Genomic DNA, 16,613 nt, shown 5'->3' with positions numbered 1-16,613 from the left:
TCTACGTAATTCCTCTTTTTGCTTCCTTCCACTACTCTCCCATGTTGAGAATTTCCTTCACTCTCTTATAAAAGATGTTCTGGGATATAACAACTTTTGCTACACAGATATACAAGAACTGTTGGCTGATTGGGTAAACATGCCATTTCTCATTTATTCATAAAATTACTATGTTTTATCTAGTATATTTTAACAATGACGACTCCAATAATTAAAACTCTTTCCTCGAATATAAGGGGAGGTATTAACCCTATTAAAAGAAAAAAATATACTTGATGCTTAAAGAGAACATTAGCATTGCCATGCTCAGAGAGACAGATCAGACAGAACTTGTAGCTTGTAAACTGAATAGAGATTAGATAGGCCTCTCAGTTTCTGGTAGTTATAATTCTAAAGCAAGAGGCATTGACATTCAAAATACACAAAAAGCTGAACGTTAATATTCCAAGCTCAAGGTTTGATAGTGAAGAGATATTTACTCTCCTAAAGGCTGCAATAGGCAGTTCTATAATCATCTTTGCAAATCTCTTTGCACCAAACCAAAGATGATCCCAATTTTTTTCAGAATTTTTCTAAGTATCAATTACATGGCCCACAACATTGCTGTTACAGCTGGAGACATTAAACTTCTAGATCATGTATAATTCTTATCTAGCTCCACATGATAACACTAATACTCATCAGGTGCTTCATGCGTATGTGGCCGATTCAGACTTACAGAACGTGTGGAAGAAACTGGGTAATCCTACACCTCCATCTAAAATGTGGAAATAAAGTATATGAGCAGTGAGGTATTGAAAGGCCAGAAGGAACTTTCATCTAGTTTGACCTCTGCATATTGCAGACAACAGAACCTCACCCACCTGCTGCTGTAATATACCCATAACCTATGGGTAAGCTAAACTTCCAAGTCACAGAGAATCCACCATGTATACTAGTTTCAACCAGAAAGTGAAAGGTGCCCCATGCTATAGAAGAAGGCAAAACAAAAAACTAACAAAGAAACAACAGGGGCTCTGCCAGTCTGAACTAAGGGAAAATTCCTTCCTGCCCCCATATATGATAATTAGTTAGATGCTAAGTTTCCTGTATGCTACGCAGCTGCACAGCTGTTTGAGCCCCACTCACAGATGTGCATGCATCTGACGAAGTGGGTCTTTGCCCACGAAAGCTTATGCTCCTACACTTCAGTTAGTCTATAAGGTGCCACAGGACTTCTCGTCGCTTTTGCAAAATGATTAGGGGGCTAGAGCGCAAGACCTATGAGGAGAGACTGAGGGATTTGGGTTTCTTTAGTCTGCAGAAGAAGAGAAGAGTGAGGGGGGAATTTGATAGCAGCCTTCAACTTCCTGTAGGGAGGTTCCCAAGAGGATGGAGAAAGGCTGTTCACTGTACTGACGGACGGCAGAACAAGGAACAATGGTCTCAAGTTACAGTGGGAGAGGTCCATGTTGGATATTAGGAAAAACTATTTCACTAGGAGGGTAGTGAAGCACTGGAATGGGTTACCTAGGGAAGTAGTGGAGTCTCCATCCCTAGAGATGTTTAAGTCTCAGCTTGACAGAGCCCTGGCTGGGTTGATTTAATTGGGACTGGTCTTGCCTCAGGCAGGGGGCTGGACTTGATGGCCTTCTAAGGTCTCTTCCAGCTCTATGGTTCTATGATTCAAATATCCTTCATCTGAAACATTAGGCATGGTCATGGCTGGAGATGGGACATTGGATGAGGAGAGCCAAGGCTCTCAGGCAGCATCAAGCATTCTCTCCTCCCTCTGTCAGATGCTTGGCTGCCTGGTTTTCTTTCAGATGTGCACTGTTACTGCCACGTGCGGTTAGGAATAAATTTTTTCACAGGTCAAACTGGCAATTACCTTGTAGAATTTTCGTCGTCGTTTGCAGCATATGGTTTTTGGGTTACTTGTTAGGATTATCGGAGTATAACAATCATTTCCCTGGTATTGGTGGCTCAGAAACTGGTACACCTCTGTCCATCTTGTTCTCTGTATGCAGCATATACTAGTCTAGTCTTTTGTGGGCTGTAATTCTTTGATTCAATTTTACTTGTCGGAGAAGGCCCTGAGGTTGACCCAGAACATGATAGAGGAATTATATCTCCTGGCAGTACTGGGAATTCTTGGAAATCCCCCAGGAGCAGCTAGAACTTGTTGCATAGGAAAGGGAAACCTTATCCTCTCTACTCTCCACGCTGCCACTGTGCACTCGTTTTGTTGTTGGGGTGATTGAGTCTGGCGTGAACCATATGTTCTTGGTGGGGTCCAGGAGCACCTCGTTCTTGGGATTGGCCAATTTTACATGGGAAGATGTTTGTAGAATGTTTATAAGTTAGTGTTGCGTCTGTGGCATGTCTGACTGACACCTTAGTGAAATCTCTTTCACTCTCTCGAAAAGATCTTGGAACAACTTAAAATCATCCCCCGTAGTTGACGGTGGGGTTATGATCATATCCTTTGTGGAAGTGGATGAGTTATGTGTGGGTGGAGAAGAGGGTGATCTCTATTCTTCCTCCATAGAGTCCATGTCTTGTTCATTTGAGTCTGAGCTGTATTGTTGTATGGCCTGCCTCACTGGTGTCTGGGACTTTGGTGTTGGATGCGTCTGCTATGGCTGTGCAAACTGTTGTTGTCTGTAAGCCGCCCAGGAGTCCCAGTATGGCCAGTTAGGCATAACCAGGGTTGGGAGCCACGGCGGGAGTTGCCATTACTGATTTTGTTGTTGTGTCCTATGTGAGGAGCGCCACGTTCATTGTGGCTGTTTGGACACTGCATCCTCATTGTCACTGAGTGACGAGGCAACTGAGCTGACAGGCAAAGATGAGAAGGTGCATCATGAGGTCTTCGGGGTACCACCAGTGCTGACCTCAGTACCAAATTGACTGAGAACACTGCTGCCATTGTAAAATGTGGAAGCAGCTGAGGAGCAGGTAGCAGCAAGCATATGGCGTATGCAGCAGAGTTAAAGGAAACGCCAGCTGTTTGGTGTGAGAGCACGGTGCTGGGTAAGTTAGTGGTGCTGGCGGTGCTGCTTCCACTAAGTTGTTTGTACTCAGTGACTTCTGCAAGCGGTGTCTGAGTGGAGGATGGTGCTGTAGATGTTTCAGTCGATGCCGCTGCTGAGGCTTTGCATTTTGCCTCTGGTGGTGCCTTCTGAGGTACTTTGTGAGTGCCACAGGTTCTGGCTTTTTTCCTTGCTGGTCCTGCTTGTATGCTGCTTATCAGACCCCATTTGTGGGGTTGAAGGTGCAGCATTTTTGTGGGGAGCTCACTTCCTCAAGTGGGAGTCAGTCCCCGAGGAAGAATAGGACCTTTTATTCGTCTTGTTGGTTTCCCGGTCCTTAGGGCTCGACCCCATATGAGCCGCTGCCTCAGACTCAGTCCCAGGTGATGTGTGTCTGGGAGGAGCGGATTGTTCAAGGTCAGAAGCTAAACCAAGCCTTTTTCTCTATTTGTAACATTCTGAGTTGTAGCTCTTAATCTCCTGGATCGGGTTGTAAGCTTTTGACAGTATGGGCAATGTTCTGAGGCATTCTGTTCACCCAGACAGCGAACACACTCTACATGCCCCCCAGAAATTGAAAAGGACAGCCTGCAGCTCAAACACCTTTTAAATCCGGACGAGACCGGCTTATCCTAGAGAGCCAGAACAAACGCGGGCTTAGTATGCAGCTTCATGCACTTGTCCGACAATGGTTTTTTGTTTTTGTTTTCTATACAGCTAATAAGGAGAGTAGGGAGGTTGCTGAGGTAAAGTATAAGTAAGTAGACAGGTAATAGATGAGGTAAAGGAAGACTGCTGATCAGTGACCACAGCCAGCACCAGTTGAAAAGGAACTGAGGGGGAATGGCCAGCTGCTCATGTGCAATAGCCTCCTTAGAACACACACCAAGTCCTCGTGCACGCTGCCGGCACTGAGACACTGCTGGCACAAATCTCCAATCGAGGGTTCAGCGGCACTGAAGCACCTTAGGTGGAGCATCCACAGGGACACTCCTTGAAGAAGAACTTATGAGCTAGATACAAATCTGCAGTTATCATAATCCAAAAAAAATTTCAACGCTACCATATCTGTCTGAAAAAGAGCACACCAGAGTTTACAGATCTGGGCCCCTATTGAATGTTATAGCTACTCAGAAGGCAACCTTCAACAACAGATGAATTTGAAGAGACAGACTAAATCCTCAATGAGAATTTTTTTTATTTTGTGTGTCCTCACGGGAACAGTTTTCCATGCATTAAATCTTCACCAAATGACCTGCAAAACAACTTGCTGACTGGAGTTGTTTTACATTGTTCAAGGTAAACAAAATGAACATTTTTCTTAAGTATCCAGATTTGTACTTTGGCTATGTCAGAACTATCAGCATCTTAACATACTATCTCAGGAATATTCTGTCTAAAAAAAACAAAACAAGCCCAGTATTTCTCAAACTGGGGGGGTCTCAACCCAAAAGGAGGTCACAAGACTATTACAGAAGGGTCACAGTAATGCCACTCTTACTGCTGCGCTGCCTTCAGAGCTGGAAGCTTGAGTGTGGCAGTTGCTGCCTGGGTGCGCAGCTTTGAAGATAGCACTGCCATAAGCAGTAGCACAAAAGTAAGGGTGGCATGTAATGGGGTATGGTCATTTTTTGGGAATGGGGGGTTGCCACAGCCTCAAATAATTTTGCTGCGGGGGAAGGAAACTCCGCAAAATAAGTTTGAGAGCCCGTGTTTTAGCTGTACAAATATTTTGCATGGGTATTACTATAAATGTAAGTCTACACTGTAATTAGACACCGCAGCTGGTCTGTGCCAGCCAACTTGAACTTGTGGGGTTTGGGCTACTTAACTGCAGCATAAACATTCGAGCTCAGCCTGGAGCCTGGGCTCCAGGGCCCTATGAGATCAAAGGGTCCCAGAGCTCAAACATCTACACCACTAATAAACAACCCTGTGAGTCCAAGTCAGCTGGCATGGCCCAGCCATAGGTTTTTCATTGCATTGTAGACATAACTAAAGAAACTAAACAGTCAGCTAAACATGTTTTCCAAATAGAGTTGCAAACTTTCTAATTGCACAAAAGTGAACATCTTTGCCTCAGCCCCCATTTCCCGCTCTTCTCTGAGACCTTGCCCCGCCACTCATTCCACCCCTCCCCTTTGCTTGCTTTTCCTCCCCTACCTCCTGCCATGCCATTTTCATCAGGCATGACTGGGAAGAGAGATATGGGGAGGGTGAGAGCTCTGGCAGGAGATGAAGGCTCCACGGTGGGGCCAGAAAGTTCAGGATGCTGGAAGGGGCTCCAGGCTGGGGCAGGGGAGTAGGCTCTGGGCTGAAGTTGCAAGAGGGTGCTCTGAGTTAGGCTGAAGGGACTCAGGGCTAAGGCAAGGAATTAGGTGGTGTGATGGGGTGCGATGGGGTGCAGAATGAGAGCTCAGGGCTGGAGTACAGGCAGCAGTGTAGGCTCCAGGAGGACACAGTGTGGGAGGAGACTCCGGGCCAAGGTATGGAGGATGAGGAGTGCAGGCTCTGGGCACCTCTTACCTCAAGCAACTCCCAGGAAGCAGATGGTATGTCCCTCCGGGTTCTCCGTGGAGTTGCAGCTAAGCATCTCAGCATGCTGTCCCCGCCTGCAGCTCTCAATGGCTAATGTTCCCAGCCAATAGGAGCTTCAGAGTCAATGCTCTGGGCAGGGGCAGCATGCAGAGCCCACTTGGCCACCTCTACATCTAGGAGCCAGAGAGACATGCCAGCTGCTTCCCAGTGTCCATGAAGAATTGGGTTGGGAACCTGCCAGCTCTGCGCCAACCCGATTTAACAGCTCAGTAAGCAGTGCTAACCCAAGCTGCTAAAATCCCTTTCTGATCAGGTATTCTGGACAAAAACTAGACTCCTGACAACTTTAGTCCCACAGAGCTAAGTGTTTTTTGGAAGTGTGTAGTATGTTAAACTTTACATGTTTTCCCTCTATATTGCTATTAGTGTAATTGTAGCTTTCAAAAACTACTGTAAGTACATGCTGACATAGGGTCCAACAGCTGAAAAGGGTTAAATCAACTTTGATTGTGGAATGGTGACACTGGACACCACACAATCACATTGCTTTCCAACAAAAAGATACAGGACTTATGAATGTTTTCATGTATCTCAGCCCTTTCACCTCTTAGTATTTCCTCTAATCTGTTCCAAACAAAAAGTGTAACTGTTTCAGGAAGCACTGGGAATGCCTCTTTGCTTTGCAGACTGATACTCTAAATCCGTGGTCCATTTAATGAATACAATATTTCAAGAACAGCTGTATCTTTATAAGGGCAGCAAACAGATTGGTTAGCGTTCCAACCAGAACAATTAGCAATGTAAACACTAGTCTGAAACATGGTACCAAATTGGTTTGATTTTCAAAAATTTATAGAAAGAGTTTGCCCAATAATTTTTCTTGTTAGTCAAACTTTAATTCAACTGAAGTTTGGATGTAGAGTTTATCTCACTTACCTTTCTGGTTAAAAAGAGCAACGTAAGTTTAATTTAAAAACCCAAGACCCTACATAAGTGCAGGAGGCGAGGAGTACTGCTCTCATATTTTGTTGTGTCTCTATGCTCCAAGCCAGCACACTTTCTGGTACTTGGGTGAGTTTCAGGTTAGCATCTATAGCAACGGAAGCTTCAACTGAAGAGGAACGTCCATGAGATTTACCCCTGTCCTTATCATAACACTTAGTGGGGCCGTGCCCAAACAGAAACAGATGCACACAGCCTCTTTGTAGAGTGTAGCAGCTATGCTTTTTCTGTATTCTGAGGTTCTATAAGGGGATGGAATGAAACTACAGAAAAATGGGATAGGGCAGAAAAGATGGATTGAGGAGGTATGCATGATAACCGTTTATCTAAGGCAGCAAAATACTTCAGTTCAGACCCAGAGGCCAATTATCACTACTGAGATCAGATATGGTGGTCTTGCAACTGACTAATGCTCAAACTTTTCAAACTTTTTTTTTTTTGGCACAGTAAGCTTGGAAATTATGAGGAACACATTCCCTCCAGAGAGTACAAATCCCAAGTTTCAAAGAGATCCGGTAAAAAGCACTTACAAAAGGGGGATTTCAACAATGAGCTGAATGAGGCAACACAGCAGCTCTTCTATAAGATCTTCACATTCCACTCCTGAAACAGAATAAAAGGAAATGTTGTTTGTCTCAAGAATTTCCAATTTAAGAAATGAAACAGTAGACTCGACTCTCATATTCATTCTGCTGATACCATTATTGGACCTAACCAAGTGAGTTATAAGATCAAGAACACATATTCCTGCGCATCCAGAAATATAATTTATGCTATCATGTGCCGAAAGTGTCCGTCTGCTATGTACATTGGACAAATATCTCAGACACTTCGCCAAAGGATTAATGCCCACAAAACAGATATCAGACAAGATCACAAAGAAAAAACAGTTTCTTGCCATTTTAACCAGAAAGGACACTCTCTCAATGACTTAACCACCTGCATTCTGCTACAAAGACCTTTTACATCTGCACTTGAAAGGGAATCCTCTGAACTGTCATTCATGTTAAAATTCGACACTTTCCAAAAAGGACTCAACAAACACTTGAACTATCTCACCCATTACCAAGATAGTTTCCCCAATTATCACCTCTAATACCATTAACTCACAAACATCCCACTCTCCCTACCTCTAATATCATCAATTCACAGACACTTACCTTCCTTCCTTCCCCCCCCCCCCCCCCGCATCCCCCTCCTGTTCTGCAATGTGATTTGTCCTTTTCATATTTGTTCATTTTTTTAATTGTATCCTTTGGTATATATGGTTGTGACTACTTTCTTCCACTATTTGATCTGAGGAAGTGGGTCTGGCCCACGAAAGCTCATCATCTAATAAACCATCTTGTTAGTCTTTAAAGTGCTACATTGTCCTGCATTTTGCTTCATCCAAGGTTAGTATTTTTACAAGATACAAAATATAAAACCATTATCATATTGAACGTAATAGGATATTTTAAAAGATTTTTTGCTTCCTATACTGCATTTGAGATAAATTGAAATTATCTTGCTACAGGTTGTACCTCCCTTAATCAGGACTCCCTAATCTGGCAACATCTGGAGTCCAGCTGTTGGAGCCAAAGAAGAGGGAGGTCTGGTAGTAGGTCAGGCCCTGGCTACAGAGCTCCATCCCCATCCCTCCACCCCCGCTGCGGAGCTCTGTCCCAGCTGCAGAGGGGCTGATGCATTAGTGAGGGCACGCTGGAGCCCTAATCCAATGGCAGCACAGCCATGAGGGGAGGAACCTTTCCTGGTCCAGCAAATCCCCTCATTCAGGACCAGCGAGGTCCAACCTGGACTGAAACTTTTTAAAGGTAGGTATACAATTACTACCATGGGAGCAAGTGGGCAAATAAAATGATACAATGTTAACATGAGAGGGAGTATGACAATTTCAGTGATAAGCTCATAGCATGCTAGTGCCTTGTCTACACATTAACCATGCTAGTGTAGTCAAGGATGTACAACTCCCAGTCTCCCTTAATCTGGTAACCATTTTCCTGGAATAAAGGTAACTTATACCAAGACAGTTACTGTAAAATCACAAGTGTAATGCACACTTTTTTCCCGTTTTTTTAGCATCAAAGTCGGGGTGCACATTATATATAGGAGTTATTTTTTAAAGTTTTATTTTGGCAGTTCCACGTCAATTAATTAATTGCTGGACACCGGATGTGAAGTTGAATTTTATTACCAGACACAAGCAAGCATATAGACTTTGAAAAAAAGTAGAGTAAAAGTAAGTAAATCAATACCGTAGTTTAGAGACACAAATATGTTAATAGTCAGTTTCATTGAGAGAAATTGATCTTCTACTCATCTTCAAAGCCCTCAGATTTGCTGTTGCTATAATCTTCCTCGAACAGACGAGCAGTATCTTCTGGGGTATAATACAAGTCATTGTCATCTTCACCTAATTCATCGTCGCTCGGATCGCGTGCAACATCCGTCCACAGGGCATCATCCTCACTGCCATCCATTGCATTAGAGATGCAGCATTTCAGAAACCCCTTCCTTATGATAGCGGGATCAAGTTGAAGCTAGACATCCGGTATCCACTGGGTCAAGTCTCGCCGCATCGGTGTTCGCAAACGTCCACCAGCAGTAAATGTATATTCACCATCCAACAACCAGGTGTTCCATTTCCTGCGGAGTCCATCTTTCATTGGCTTATTAACTGTCACATCAAGCAGTTGCAACATTTTGGTGATTCCACCAGGAATAATTGCCAAGTCTGTTTTATCATGTTGAAGCATTTTCTTGATCGATGGCATACGACAACAACGAAATGCATCCCAAACTATTACAGACTGCTTTCTCATAAGTCCACCCGGCCACTTTGCCCAAACCATCTGTAGCCAATCAAGCATGAAAGCTTCGTCAATCCAGCCATTAGGGTGAACACGCATGTGAACAGTCTTTGCGAATATAACATTTTTTGACATTGTCCTGCACCTAAAGACAACATAAGGCGGCAGCTTTGTTCTGTCAGCCATGCAAGCAAGCACAATGGTAAACCTCAACTTTTCATGCTTTGTGGTAACAATTGATACGGTCTTGGCACCTTTCACTTCAAGCGTTCTATCGTAAGGATTATTGAAATGTAAAGGTAAATCTGGTCTGCATTACCGATTAATGAAAGGTTGTACCTGTGTTCCTTGCATAGTTTTATGATAAACTTCTGGAACTGTAGTAATTTGGAGTCCACCATCTGCGCGATTGTCATTCATCGTCGGACCGATAGGCCATGCTGATGCATGAACCGATCGTCCCAGCCATACGAAGCTTTAAACCCGCTGTTTTAGTGCACGTTTTCGCAATGGTCAAAGCCCTCACTCTCCGCAATGCTAACACCACCACCTTGCTGTCAACGTTCAGTAATCCACTCAAGCAGCTTGGCCTCCATCTCAGGATATGCAGCACCTTGACCTCACTCATCCATCTTTGTCCAAAGCATCGCTTGCAGATGCTCTTTCAGCCGTCTCCAAAATCGAATGTTTGACTCTATGCCATCCAATTCACGGCTAGCAGTTCTGTTGCCATGAGCCCCAGCATAGCTTGAGCCCCAGCATAGCTAACTACCTTAAGTTTTTCAGCTGCAGTGTAAGATCATCGACAACTCATGGTATCAAAGAGTGCATCGAAATGCCACGCATTATATAGTCATACGCTCACGTGCAATCAACCAGCTATACAAAAAGGCAGGAAATACGGCAAATTTGGGGTGCGCATTATATATAGGAGTATAGATTTTTTTTCGTTATGATAAGATTCAAAAGTCAGGGTGCGCATTATACATCGGTGCACATTATATTTGAGATTTTACGGTATTTCTGTAGGGAAAGGAAATAAGCTACCATGGTGTAAGACATGTTTATATTTATACTGATAATTGCATCCACACTAAGAGTTGTACAAGAATTTCAGTAGAAAGATCACATCCCTAACGGATATCAAAATTCAAGGTCTCAGTGGCAATTTATTATTACTAGTTATTAGAATCATAGAACCATAGAGCTGGAAGAGACTTCAGAAGGTCATCAAGTCCAGCCCCCTGCTCTAGGCAGGACCAATTCCAACTAAATCAACCCAGCCAGAGCTTTGTCAAGCTGAGACTTAAAACACCTCTAGGGATGGAGACTCCACTACTTCCCTAGGTAACCCATTCCAGTGCTTCACTACTCTTCTAGTGAAATAAGTTTTTCCTAATATCCAACCTGCACCTCTCCCACCACAACTTGAGACCATTGCTCCTGGTTCTGCCATCTGTCACTACTGAAAAAAGCCTCTTCATCCTCTTTGGAACCTCCCTTCAGGAAGTAGAAAGCTGCTATCAAATCCCCCCTCACTCTTTGCTTCTGCAGACTAAACAGACCCAAAGTCCCTCAGCCTCTCCTCATAAGTCATATGCTCCAGCTCTCTAATCATTTTGGTTGCCCTCCACTGGACCCTCTCCAATGTGTCCACATCCTTTTTGTAGTGGGGGGCACAGAACTGGACACAGTACTCCAGATGTGGCCTCACCAAAGCCAAATAAAGGGGAATAATCACTTCTCTGGATCTGCTGGCAATGCTCTCTTAATGAAATCTAATATGCCAGTAGCCTTCTTGGCTACACGGGCACACTGTTGACTCATGTCCAGCTTCTCATCCACTGTAACCCCCAGGTCCTTTTCTGCAGAACTGCTACTTAGCCAGTTGGTCCCCAGCCTGTAACAACGCTTGGGATTCTTCCATCCCAAGTACAGGACTCTGCTCTTGTCCTTGTTGAACCTCATCAGATTCCTTGTGGCCCAATCCTCCAATTTGTCTATCTCTGCCCTCAAGCGTATCTACCTCTCCCCCTAGCTTAGTGTCAACCGCAAACTTGCTGAGGGTGCAATCCATCCCCTATTCCAGGTCATTGATGAAGACACTGAACAAAACCGGTCCTAGAACCGAACCTTGGGGTACTCTGCTAGAAACCAACCGCCATCCTGACATCAAGCCGTTGATCACTACCCGTTGGGCCCGGCCTTCTAGCCATCTTTCTATCCATCTTACCGTCCATGTATCCAATCCACATTCACTTAACTTGCTGGCAGGAATATTGTGGGAGACCGTATCAAAATCTTTGCTAAAGTCAAGGTATATCACATCCATTGACTTTCCCATGTCCACAGAGCCAGTTACCTCAACACAGAAGCTAATCAGATTGTTTAGGTATAACTTTCCCTTTGTGAATCCATGCTGACTATTCTTGATCACCTTCCTCTCTTCCAAGTGCCTCAAAATGGATTCCTTAAGGATCCCTTCCATGATTTTTCCTGGAACCGAGGTAAGACTGACTGGCCTATAGTTCCCTGGATCATCCTTCTTCCCTTTTTTGAAGATGGGCACTACATTTGCCTTTTTCCAATCATCCGAGATTTCTCCTAATCTCCACAACTTTTTAAAGATAATGGCCAAAGGCTCCTCAATGCCATTTGCCAGCTCTCTCAGTACCCTCGGCTGCATTAAGTCCGGACCCATGGATTTGTGTACGTTTAGCTTTTCTAAATAGTTCCTAACCTCTTCTTTACCCACCAAGGGCTGTCCATCTTCATCCCATCTTGCGTCACTGAGAGCATTAGTCCAGGAGCCCACCTTGTCCGTGAATACAGAGGCAAAGAAAGCATTGAGTACTTAAGCTTTCCCCACATCATCTGTCACTAGGTTACCTCCTTCATCCAGTAGGGGCCACAAACCCTTTCTGATCACCTTCTTTTTAACATGCCTGTAGAAACCTTTCTTGTTATCATTCACATCCTTAACCAGTCGCAATTCCATTTGCACTTTCGCCTTCCTGATAACCCCCCGGCATTCTCGAGCTATATTCAAACCCCTCCCTGGTCATTTGTCCAAGTTTCCACTTTTTGGAAGCTTCCTTTTTGTGGTTAAGTTCACCAAGGATTTCCCCTGTAAGCCAATCCGGTCTCCTACCATGTTTGCCTCTCTTGTTACGCATCGAGATGGTTTCTTTCTGTGCCTTCAATAAGGCTTCTTTAAAATACTGCCAGCTGTCCTGGACTCCTTTCCCCTTCATGTTAGCATCCCAGGGGATTCTGCCCATCAGGTCTCTGAGGGAGTCAAAAACTGCTTTTTTGAAGTCCAAGGTGTGTATTTTACTACTCTCTTTTCTTCCTTTGGTCAGGATCCTGAAATCTACCATCTCATGATCACTGCTTTCCCGGTTGTCACCCACTTCTACTTTCCCTATTAGTTTTTCCCTGTTTGTGAGCAGAAGGTCAAGCTGTGCGTGGCCCCTGGTCGGATCCTTCAGCACTTGTGTCAAGAAGTTATCCCCAAATTCTCCAAAAACTTCCTGGATTGCCTGTGTACTGCCGTATTGGTTTCCCAACAGATGTCAGGGTGATTAAAGTCCCCCACGAGAACCAGGGTCTGTGATCTTGAAGCTTCTCTCAGTTGTCCGAAGAAAGCCTCATCTACCTCATCCACCTGATTCGGTGGCCTGTAGCAGACACCAACCACAATATCACTGCTGTTGTTTGCTCCTTTAAACTTAACCCATAGACTCTCAACCGGTTTTTCTCCCTCTTTATACTGGAGTTCAGAGCAATCATAGGGCTCTCTTACATATAATGCAACTCCTCCTCCTTTTCTTCCCTGCCTGTTCTTCCTGAACAGTCTATACCCTTCCATGACAGCGCTCCAGTCATGTGAGTCATCCCACCAAGTCTCTGTTATCCCAATTAAATAATATTTCTTGGACTGGGCCAGGGCCTCCAGTTCTTCCTGTCTGTTGCTACTCGCATTAGTGAGCAAACACCTCAGGTAACCAGTTGATCGCCCTATCTTCTCCATTTGAATCAGGGGTCCTCTTTTCTTGCTCGTTCCTCTCTGCATTTCTTCCCAGTATCCGACTTTCCCTCTCCCCTCAGGGTTTTGGTCACCGTCCCCCACTGAACCTAGTTTAAAGCCCTCTTCACTAGGTTTGCAAGCCTGCCCCCGAAGATACTTCTCCCTCTCTTCGTTAGGTGGATCCCATCTCTTCCTAACAATCCTTGTGCCCGGAACAGAGTCCCATGATCAAAGAAACCAAAGCCCTCTCTGCGACACCACATGCACAACCACGCATTTACGTCCTCAATTCGATGATCCCTGCCCAGTTCTTTCCCTTCAACAGGGAGGATGGACAAGAACACCACTTGCGCTCCGAATTCTTGGCTCCTTCTTCCCAGCGCTACATAATCCACAGTAACCCGCTCAAGGTCATTCTTGGCTGTATCATTAGTTCCCACATGGAGAAGCAGGAAGGGGTAGCCATCTGAAGGTTTGATCAGTTTGGTAAGCCTCTCAGTCACATCCTGAATGCGAGCTCCCAGTAAGCAGCACACCTCTCGAGATTCCAGGTCCGGACGGCAGCTGGATGGCTCTCTCCCGGCCACCACCACCCGTCGTTTTCTTTTGGGGGTGGTGGCCGTGGAACCCCCATCCCTAAGACTACGTATCCCATGCCTTCCAGTAGATGGCGTTCCTTTCCGGTTTCTTCCTTGTGAGGTCCCTTCCAAAGCATTCAGCACTGCAGAGCCTGTGGAGAGAGCCTGAAAGCAATTACTTACCTCTATAGCATTGGAGGATTCCCATGCTGGCCTTTTTCCCCTTCTAGAACTTACATCCTGCCAGTTCTCTTCCTGGTCACATACTTCCCTCTCTGGCTCTTCCGCCTGCCGTGCTTCCTCTATCGAGGAAGTCTTCATTCTCTCTGATCGAGCGTAGGGTCGACCCTTGGGCCTCAGTCCTCTAATTTTTTCTTCCAAAATGGTGACCAGCTTGCACTTAGTGAAGATGAAATCCGTTCTTTCTTCCGGGAGGAAGACAAACATGGCACATGCTGTTCAGGTAACAACAGCAGACCTATCACCAGCTATCCCTGCTGTCCTGGAGAAGGGATTTAAAAAGAAAGGCAAGAGAACCTCGCCCCCTTCCCAACTCTCTCTCTAAACTCCCTGTTAGCACTCATCCGTTTGCAAGCTCCTTGGTCGCTTGCCCACTGCCTTATAAAGCCCTAGAGTGCCTGAAAGTCCCTCCCCCTACCAAGGCTCAGCCAATCAGCAGAGGCTTCTAGAATTCAAACTTTAATTAGAAGCCAACAGTTTCCACCTGCCAATCACAGCGCACACTCCATGAAGGGGAGGGGGAGGGCAAAGGGGAAGTGGAGGGAGGGGGGAAGCCTCACTCACAAACAAGGGAAAAAACAAAAAACAAAAAAAGAACACACTCCAACCCTCACTCACAAACACAAGCTCAGAATACAGCAAGAAAGCCCCAAACACAACACACACTTCCCTCAAGAGTCCTGTATCTGCTTCTCCTCTACCTGGAGTACTCCCTCTCTAAAGCCTCACTCAAAAACACAGAGGAAAAAAATAAAGAAATTAGGTATATTATTGTAGCTCCTAAGAGTTTCAGTCATGGACCAAGGTGCCATTATATTAGGCCTTGAACAAACAAAAAAAATTAAAAGGCAGTCCCCGTCCCAAAGGCCAAGCTAATTAAAAATTATGTCCAATCCAACCTGATTCCTTAGTGCTTAAACATCCACTTCTTACTGTTTGATTTCACTCAGTGGGATGATAAAACTGAATGGTCAGTTTCACTTTTTCTTATGAACCTTCAATTTCTAGTCATTTCTCCCCTTTGAATCTCAATGACCTTTCAGGGCATGTTGCAAGATTCATCTCTTGTTATGGGCTTTTGGTGTTGAGGAGTCTGTTGAAGGCTGGTGCTTGTGGATATCAATTCAGGTTTGACAATCTCTGGCCAATATATTTTCTAGTTTAAAAGTAAGGGTTATCTGCCTGGTGAACCTTTGTATGCAATTGTATTTTAATTTTATGGCAAAGTCGCATTGGACTTACTCTTTTCGGGGAACTACAAATAAAAAATATTTTGCTTTTCATGCTTTTATGCACTAGCACAATACAGTTTTAGGAAATTCTGATTTAAAAGGCTTTTGACTTATTTTGTAAAGGCTTACTTATCAATACTGAAGGAAAGGTAGCAAATTTCACCTCACAGTGCAAACCAAAGTAATTCACCATAACAAACCAAACACCTGAATCCTGGCAGCATACCAAAAAATACTGTGTCTGTGTGATGGGGCATTCAGTCTACTCCAACCCTGGAGGAGTTAATATAGGCAAGAGAGGCCAATTAGCCAGAGGCTACACCTGGAGGGAAGCTAGGATGCAAATGAGGCGTAATTAGGGATGAAGCTCACCTGGACAGAAACAGGTAGGGCTTCTCTAAAAGCAAAGGTCTGGCAACACAGACTGGGAGAAATGTGGAAGTTTGCAGACACACTCCCTGATACAAAGGGAGAGTGTAGGAATCTGTAATAAGCAGTGTAGGAAGCACTCCAGGAAAAGGAAAAGTACAGGCAGGGAAAATGGAGACCCAAGCTGCTAGGTCAAGAAGTCCTTTATTGGAACCTGTGTACACGGTGGACCTGGATTCCTCTACTAGCCACTGGGGAGTAGCATGCTAAAGGCAACCTGTCTGGAGACAGCCGGGGACAGTTTGGAAGACTTTGAAAATACCACGGAAATGAAGGGAATTTCAATGTGACTTGGTTAAAAGGCTACGCTACAAAGAGGAAAGTGCTGCACTGTCAGGAACATGATAGAGATAGGGTTGCCAGATGTCCGGTATTCACCCGGACTGTCTGGTATTTTCGCCTCCTGTCCAGTAAAAAAATTCAGAGACTACCAGACACCTAAAATGTCCGGTGTTTTCTGAATTTTCCCCCAGCCAGGAGGCGAAAAAGCTGAGCAACTGGCAACCCTACAAACACTCAGCACCTGCGCCCCCCCCCCCCCCACCAGCTCCCAAAACCTCCAGCCCCCCGACTCAAGCTCCCATGCTTAGCTGGTTCCCCAAGCCTGCCAGCACAAAATGGCTGCCAGCCAAAAGACCTAGGGGAAGCAATGTTTTCCCCTGGGTCTTAGTGCTCAACCGTTCCTATCCCTGCACTCACTTTTAAAGGGGACATGCTGTTTTAATGAGGTTTTATTTTAA

At 44.9% G+C, this 16,613-nt stretch overlaps 1 protein-coding gene across 6 annotated transcripts in view; it reads right to left on the bottom strand.

The window, feature by feature from the left end:
- The window catches only part of DYM (dymeclin), a 322,698-nt gene that overhangs the window by 237,483 nt on the left and 68,602 nt on the right, over positions 1-16,613 (bottom strand). For all 6 annotated transcript variants that reach the window (XM_075932691.1, XM_075932689.1, XM_075932685.1 and 3 more), the window contains one exon: positions 7,085-7,157. In XM_075932691.1, coding sequence (XP_075788806.1) covers positions 7,085-7,157 — 73 coding nt within the window. The remainder of the gene's footprint in view (positions 1-7,084; positions 7,158-16,613) is intronic.

Source organism: Pelodiscus sinensis, chromosome 6, assembly GCF_049634645.1.
Source record: "Pelodiscus sinensis isolate JC-2024 chromosome 6, ASM4963464v1, whole genome shotgun sequence".
Lineage (NCBI taxonomy): Eukaryota > Metazoa > Chordata > Testudines > Trionychidae > Pelodiscus > Pelodiscus sinensis.
The sequence above is the reverse complement of the archived record's forward strand: the minus strand, read 5'-3'. Positions and strand labels throughout refer to the sequence as shown.